Source organism: Camellia sinensis, chromosome 15 (assembly GCF_055761805.1).
Source record: "Camellia sinensis isolate YWXY chromosome 15, ASM5576180v1, whole genome shotgun sequence".
NCBI classification, from domain to species: Eukaryota; Viridiplantae; Streptophyta; class Magnoliopsida; order Ericales; family Theaceae; genus Camellia; species Camellia sinensis.
Window position 1 is genome coordinate 70696693 of NC_138975.1, and position 7945 is coordinate 70704637.

A 7945-nucleotide genomic window follows, 5' to 3' on the forward strand; every position below is an offset into this window, starting at 1 on the left:
GAATTCAACTATTATATGCCATAACTACATGAATTAGTGATGAAGGCCATACCTAGTGTTGAATTCAAGTGTACTATGGCTCCAATCTTTGAATCTTCCACTAATTCTCTACAATTCTCCTCTTTCTCTCTCAAAATGTTGAACTTTCCTCTCCCCTCTCTCAATTCTTAGCTAAATGTGTATATAAAATGAGCTCATAAGCTTAATTTGGGTCTTATATAGGATATGATTAAGTTAGCCTAATCAAATATGGTTAGGATTAAATAATTAGGCTTAACTCTAATAGGTTCCTCCATGATTCTGCCAATCAACTTTCACTAACAGAATTTCTTTGTTCCTCAATCTTTTGATTCTTCGATTAACAATTTGGATTAGTTGTTCATCGTAGGTATAATTACCTTTCAGTAGTACGTGCGTCGGTTCAATCGCATATAATGGATCCTTCAAATAATCCCGAAACATTGAAATATGGAAAACATTATGCATTTGCTCCATGACCGGAGGTAGGGCCACTTGACACGTTACCGGATTAATTTTCTCAATAATTTCATATGGCCCAATATATTGCGGTGCCAATTTGCCTTTAACCCCAAATCGAGTTTGCCCTTTCATTGGAGTCACTTTGATGAACATGTGATCACTGAATTTATATTCTCTGTCTCTCCTCCGAACATCCACATAAATTTTTTGACAACTTTGTGCAGTTTTCAAACATTGTTGTATCAACTTCACTTTCTTAGTTTTTTCTTGCACAAATTCTAATCCAAACAAAGGTCTATCACCTACTTTGGCCCAACAAACTGGAGATCGACGTTTCCTCATGTACAAAGCTTCATAAAGAGCGATCCCAATGCTAGAATGATAGATATTGTTGTACACAAATTCGGCTACTGGTAGGTAGGTTTCCCAATTTCCTTGGAAATCTAACACACATTCTGAGCATATCTTCTAAGGTCTGTATCGTTCTTTTTGATTGGTCATTCGTCTACGGGTGGTAAGCACTACTCAACCTCAGTTCGGTTCCCAAAGCATGTTGCAAACTCTGCTAGATGCTTGAAATGAACTTGGGGATACTGGTACATCGTGTATTCTCACAATTTCATTCACATAAATGTTAGCTAATTTATTCGAATTATAAAAAGTTTTGACAGGTAAGAAATGTGCGGATTTAGTCAAACGATCAACAATTACCCCGATAGAGTCCATACCTCTTGAAGAACGAAGAAAACTGACAATGAAATCCATCGTAATATGATCCCATTTCCATTTTAGAATTGGAAGCGGCTAAAGTAATCCAGTGGGTCGTTGATGTTCGGCTTTTACTTGTTGACAGTGCAAACACTTAGCTACAAAATCAACAATAATTTTCTGTATTCCAGGCCACCAGAAATTTTGTTTCAAATCATGGTATATCTTTGTATTCCCCATATGCATAGCAAATTTGGAGTTATGAGCTTCAGTCATAAGGCGCTTTCTCAATTCTAAACAATCTGGTACATAAAGTCTTCTTTGAAATCAGGACATTGTCTTTGAACACAAATCTGAGCCTTGGTTTTGAATTAATCTCATCGACAATCTTCTTCAGAAATTCATCTTGTAATTACTTTTCTTTAACTTCCTCAACTATGGCCGATTGTGCAGAAATGGCGGTTAGAGCTCCGCTCTGTTCACGCAAAACCACTTCAATTTCATTTTTTCTAGATCACACAACAATTCTTTTTTGGCCAGTGAGCAAACATGAAAAATTCCCAATAGACTTTCGGCTCAAAGCATCTACAACTATATTTGCCTTTCTAGGATGGTACAAAATCTGCAAATCATAGTCTTTTATCAACTTGAGCCATCTTCTCAGTCTCATGTTCAGTTCCTTCTAAGTAAAGAAATATTTCAGACTCTCATGATCTGTATACACTTCACAAGTTGTGCCATACAGATAGTGACGCTAGATTTTTAAAGAAAAAAACTATAGCTACGAGTTCAAAGCCATAGGTTGGGTAATTCTTCTCATGTGGTCGGAGTTGGTGAGAAGCATAAGAAATCACCTTACCATTTTGCATTAGTACACACCCCAAACCTTTGTATAAAGCGTCACTGTAAATTTGAAACCCATTAATACCATTGGGCAAAGTTAAAATTGGTGCAGTTACTAACCTGGTTTTTAACTCTTGAAAGGCAGACTCCTGTTGATCATTCCAATCAAATGATACATTTCTCTATGTCAACCGTGTGAATGGCCTGGCAAGTTTGGAGAAATCTTTTACAAATCTTCTATAACAGCCATCAAGTTCCAGAAAACTACAAACTTCAGTCACTGTAGTTGGTCTTGGTCAGTTCACAATGGCTTCAACTTTCTGTGGGTCAACTACTACACCATCCTTATTGATCACATGCCCTAGAAACATCACATTGTCCAACCAAAATTTAACATTGGAGAGTTTTGCATACAATTTTTTTTCCTTCAGAATTTGTAACACAGTTTTTAAATGGTTTTCATGAACTTTCCTGCTTTTGGAATAAATCAAAATATCATCAATAAATACCATAACAAACTCATCAAGAAATTGTTTGAACACCTTATTCATTAAGTTCATGAAAGCAACAGGTGCATTAGTTACTCCAAATGGAATTACCAAAAACTCATAGTGCCCATATCTAGTCCGGAAGGTGGTTTTCTCTATGTCTTCTACCTTAACATTCAATTGGTGGTATCTGAATCTAAGATCAATTTTGGAAAACACTTAGGCTTCTTGAAGTTGGTCAAATAGATCATTTATTCGGGGTAGTGGATATTTATTCTTGACAGTTACTTTGTTCAATTCCCGGTAGTCAATGCAATAACCTCAAAGACCCATCTTTCTTTTTGACAAACAAAACTGAAGCACCCCAAGGTGAAGTACTCGATCGGATAAACTTTTTGTCTAATTAATAGTTTTTGAAGTTGGACTTTCAGTTCTTTTAACTCATAGGTTGATATTCTATATGGGGTTTTGGAAATTGGTTGTGTTCCAGGCACTACATCAATAGTAAATTCAATTTCTCTATCAATCAAATCATTGGGTAGTTCATTTAGAAACACATCAGGAAATTCATTAACTACAGGAATAGCTTCCACATTAGGGTTATCAAAAGTCACATTTAAAACACTGTACAAATAACCCCTACATCCCTTTCTAAGCAATTTGATGACTTTTAAAGCATAAATCATATACGGAGGTGGAACTATCCCATTCCCAGCAAACACAAATTTAGACAAGCCAGGTGGTCGGAAAACAACAGATTTATTCACACAATCAATAGTTGTGCGGTACTTAGTCAACCAATCCATACCCAATATGCAATTAAAATGAACAATGTCCAATGACAGCAAATCAACGTATAATAACACATCCCCAATCATAATGTCACACACAGGATACACATAAACACACATCATAGAATCCCCAGAATGTGTAGATATAGATAACAAATAAGTCATAGGTTCTAGTAGTCTAGTCAATTTGTGAGAAAAAGCATGCGACATGAATGAATGTGTAGAACCAGAATCTATCAGTACATATGCATTTTGAGCACAAATAGGGAGTATACCTAACACCATAGATTCAGTGTTTTGGACATCACCAGGCACAAGTGCAAACACTCGACCTTGTCTCGACGTTTCTCTTCTAGTATTGGTTATCGCGTTTAATCTTGGTACAGAAATAGATCCGGCCGAACTTGCCGCAGGACGATTGGCCTTTTCAGCTATGAGTGGGCAATCTTTCATCATGTGGCCAATCTTTCCACACCGGAAGTAAGCACCCGATGCACGATAACAGAACAAATAGGTGTACATCCACTGCTCTGACTTGAGCTGCTAGTAGATCTCGTGTTTTGCTTCTTGTTCGTAGCAAATGAACGGCCCTTTCTAAACTTGTGCCCAGATCTTTTGCCTTTCCATTCAGTTATTGGAGCCTTCGTTTGTTTCATTGTAGCCAGGTTGGCTTTAGCTATTAGAGCTCTATCAAGAACATCTATATATTTGGGTAGTTTTAAGACACTGACCCGATTAAACACGTCTAGATCCAGCTCTACTTTGAATTTTTGAGCTTTCTTATAATCTGTGTCTACCATGTGTGGGGCAAAACACGCTAATTCAATGAACTTGGCCTCATACTTGGCCACTGACATATTGCCTTGCTTGAGTTCTTGGAATTCAGACACCTTGCGATCACTAAAGCACTAGGGAAAGTACTTTTCGTAGAAAATCTCTTTGAATTCATCCCAGGTCATGGCCCCATTGTCATTGAGGATAAGCATCCACCAACGGTGAGCCTCTTCTATAAAGTATAAGTAGCCAACAATACTTTTTGAGTTTCGGAGCACGAAAACACCTTAAATAATTTCTCAGTTTCTAACATCCACGTTTCAGCTTTCAATGGTTCAATACCGCTCAGAAAAGTTTGTGGCTTCATCTAGTTAAATTTTTTAGTCAAACTGATAATGCCGTTATTGACCGGCTTTACTTGGATCGAGGGGGGTGGAGGAGGCAAAGGTTGTTGTCTCTGTTGCTGTAACATTGATTCTGTTAGAGCCTTTAACATCTGTTCCATGCAGTTTATTCAGGCCTTGGAAGATTCGGCTGTACCATCACTTCATAGATTTTCTATTTGTTATAGGTAAACAGAGCACAAATAAACACAGGAATAATCTTTTCACCGTATTCAATTTCAGTTCATTTTATTTTAGTGTCAATGTATATTGGTTCAGATATGTTCACATGATATCACACACTCACACATGCAAATGTAAAGTCCCTACTTCTTTTCTAAGACATCATATAGCTCATGGACTCGTGTGTGCGATATGACTCGTGCTCTGATACCATTCTGTGACGACCCAAACCTGCTCCTATAGATTTAGTGCCATAATCAGCCAGTAATCCTAGGATTACCAAAGGCCTTTGAACAAATTAACCAAAATACAGGGGCTAAAAGAAGCAAATACAAACAAATAATGTCCATAGAGCTATGTAGACGTGCATATGACAAAAAAATTGAAACTTAATTTACATAATTAAGACATCGTACCTAGTCACTATCTATACATACAGACAAACAAAAGACTTGTTCAAACTTGACAAAATAAATACAAAAGATCCATAACATGGTTCACCAAAACTTGACCACTACAAAACGAGAACCTCCTCGAGAGGCATTGTGGTTGGCTGACCAATCAAATCTCCAGGTCGCAGCTTAGGCCTAGTCAAGCGCGTGATCACCTACATACATAAACAATAGAATGAGTTGGAACCCAGTGAATAACAACAGAGTAAAGGTTTTATGAATGAAGTCCAAAAGTTTCAAAAATCAGAGTTCGTATCATAAACATATTCAGACTCATATACTTAATCAGAAGTTAGGAGCAGTTATATATGGTACATCCATTAGCTATCATATCAAATTGGTCCTGGACCCACATGCGTAGTCGGTACTGACAACCCTAAAGGTCCATATCTTGTGCACAAGTAGCCATGGTATTGTTTCTCCCAAGCGAGGGCCATGTGAACATAGGCCACGATATTGTTTCCCCTAAGAAAGGGCCATATGATCATAAGCCACGGTATTTTTTCCCTCGGGTGAGGGCCATGTAAACATAAGCCATTGTCTTGTTTCCCCCGAGCAAGAGCCATGTGAACTAAGGATGCCACAAATACTTTTCAAAAATTTGGACATTCATTCATTATTCGTAAAACAACATTTCATAAACCAAATCATATCTTATCATTCTGAATGAAATATAGCTTTACAGAATTGTTACTCATAGATAGCTCCGATAGCAGAATGGATAGAGCAGACAGATCAGATAGTCTATAGTACGTGACCTACACAAACACATAACAAATGCACATTGAAACATGTGCCCAAAAAACACATACCTCATTTATTTTCTATCTTGGTGTGTTTCTAATCCTTATCCTCATTGTTATATCTTAATTAAGGCTTAGGAATGCCTTAGATGCAATAAGGATGCCAAAATATAGCTTGAAACATTAAGTCAAATTTTTGAAAAACAAGACAGTCCACTCGAGCGCAACCTCAGTCGCTCAAGCGGTCTGCAAGGCCTACAAAAGTATTGGTTGCATGATTTTTACGCTCGATAGATGCTCAGTAGTTGCTCGAGCCAAAGACTGAGTAACCAGGGTCTCCGCTCGAGCACAACTTCGGTCACTCAAGCGGTCTATAAAACTCTACAAAACTTCTAGAAGCATGAATTTTACTCTCGAGCATAACTTCCTACACTCGAGCGGAGGATCAAAAATAAGGGTGGTCACCCGACCGCCGGTTCTACCGCTCAAGCCCCCAAACTCTTCAAAAGTACTAGGAGCTCGCATTCTTCGTTGGAGCATAGACTCCAACGCTCGAGCGGAGAATGCGAATTTTGGAATTTCTAGATTGCACTCCCAGCTTCAAAACTCGATTTCAAAGCATCAAAACACATCCTTTGGGACCAAAACTTGAGAAAACACTTGTAAACTTATAATACATTATGAATTACAGATCATTTCACAAAATCAAAGCCCAAAGGTAATTCAGTTGTTCAAAATCAAGCTTGAAACTTGAGTTAAAACACATGCAAGAATTGCCATGATTTCATATCTTCCAAAACATGATCAATTGAGATAAAATGTCAAGAAATGTGATGAATTCACAAAACAAAGTCAAGATGAACATATGCAAGTGAAAATTCTTTTGAAAATAACTTCAAAACTCCATGAAATTCACATGCATGCATGGTTAACTCTTCTTTCTTACTTCCTTAGTTCATTTCATGCATCTCATAGCTTAATTCCCTTGAATTCATACATTAACCAACTCAATTACAACCTTAAAGGCTTGATTTCTCACCTTAGGTGTTCAATTATGTCCTAAGTTGTTAATTCTTTGAGCTTCCAAGTTGAATCGTCCAATTCTCTACAATTCCAAGCTTGACTACAATATTTTTCCTTCTCTCTCCCTCTCTCACGGTTTAGCCTCAAAGATGATGAAATGAGAGTGTATTGGGAAAGTCTAGCACTCAAATTAGCCATATATAGGCTTGGTTGAGCTAGATTAAGTAATAACTAAACAATTGGCATTATAATTCTAATTATTTGGTTTCGAATCAGATTTTAATTAAACTTACCATATATTTTCAAAAATTTCAAATAACACATAAATGGAGTCAGTTTCGTGATTGGATGCCAATAAGGCCTTCAATTCGCATACCAAATGCGAAATACAAACACATATTTCTACATCAAACAGATATAAGTACAAATAACACAATACACATGTAATTAACGCAAAATTTCCTCTTAATTACTTATTAGGCATTCTTAATCATGAATTATGGACTAATCACAGGTCGGGGTTTTTACACATGTGATCAAAACCCCATTAGCCACCACATTAAATTTTCCGTTGAGATTAACGTTTTAAGTTGGTTAGCACAAAGAAGTAACAAAGGAATAATTTGCATAGATGTGAGCATCATTGAAGGACTAAAATAAAAGGTATACACCCATGACATATGTAATATCATACTAAGATATGATCATATATTAATAAGCATATTCATGAACACAAGAGCATAAAATACCAATGCCAAATAGAATTTCCAGATTCAGTATTACTTGAAGATTAAAATCAAAAGGGTTATTTCAGAATTTTCTTGAACTCGGCCTTCCTATGGTTCGTAAAGACTTTAATCTAGTTTTCAGAGCATGTTTCGGAAATGGAATAGCTTAGTTAGATTTTTATTTATTTAAGAAACACTCTAGCGCTGTCCAGATTCGTCAACCGTTACGAAAATCAGATTTTCATACAAACCGCTCACTCTTTTTCAATGAAACCAATTTCATTGAAAGATAACTCCTTAAGTAAGATTTTGACATAAAACTGAGGCCCAGAAGAGTTTTATACAGGTT

General features: G+C 36.8%; 1 protein-coding gene across 1 annotated transcript; it reads right to left on the reverse strand.

Moving 5' to 3' along the window:
* Window positions 1-279: 279 nt before the first annotated feature.
* On the reverse strand, window positions 280-3475 carry LOC145813047 (uncharacterized). Its single transcript, XM_082908309.1, has 5 exons — window positions 2883-3475; window positions 2574-2715; window positions 2337-2456; window positions 2075-2180; window positions 280-830 (listed from the first exon to the last, which is right to left on the reverse strand). Exons 1-5 carry the CDS (start codon window positions 3473-3475, stop codon window positions 280-282), a joined length of 1512 nt encoding a protein of 503 aa, XP_082764435.1.
* Window positions 3476-7945: the final 4470 nt, after the last annotated feature.

Bases quoted from the DNA above. Each gene is read 5' to 3' on its own strand.
- LOC145813047 (XM_082908309.1), bottom strand. From the start codon at position 3,475: ATGACTTATTTGTTATCTATATCTACACATTCTGGGGATTCTATGATG. The intron at 2,457-2,573 runs GTGTTCAAACAA...CAAATTCTGAAG, and splicing joins TCATGAACTTAATGAATAAG to GAAAAAAAATTGTATGCAAA. The intron at 831-2,074 runs GTTTGGGGTGTG...CTCTTTATGAAG, and splicing joins CAGTGACGCTTTATACAAAG to CTTTGTACATGAGGAAACGT.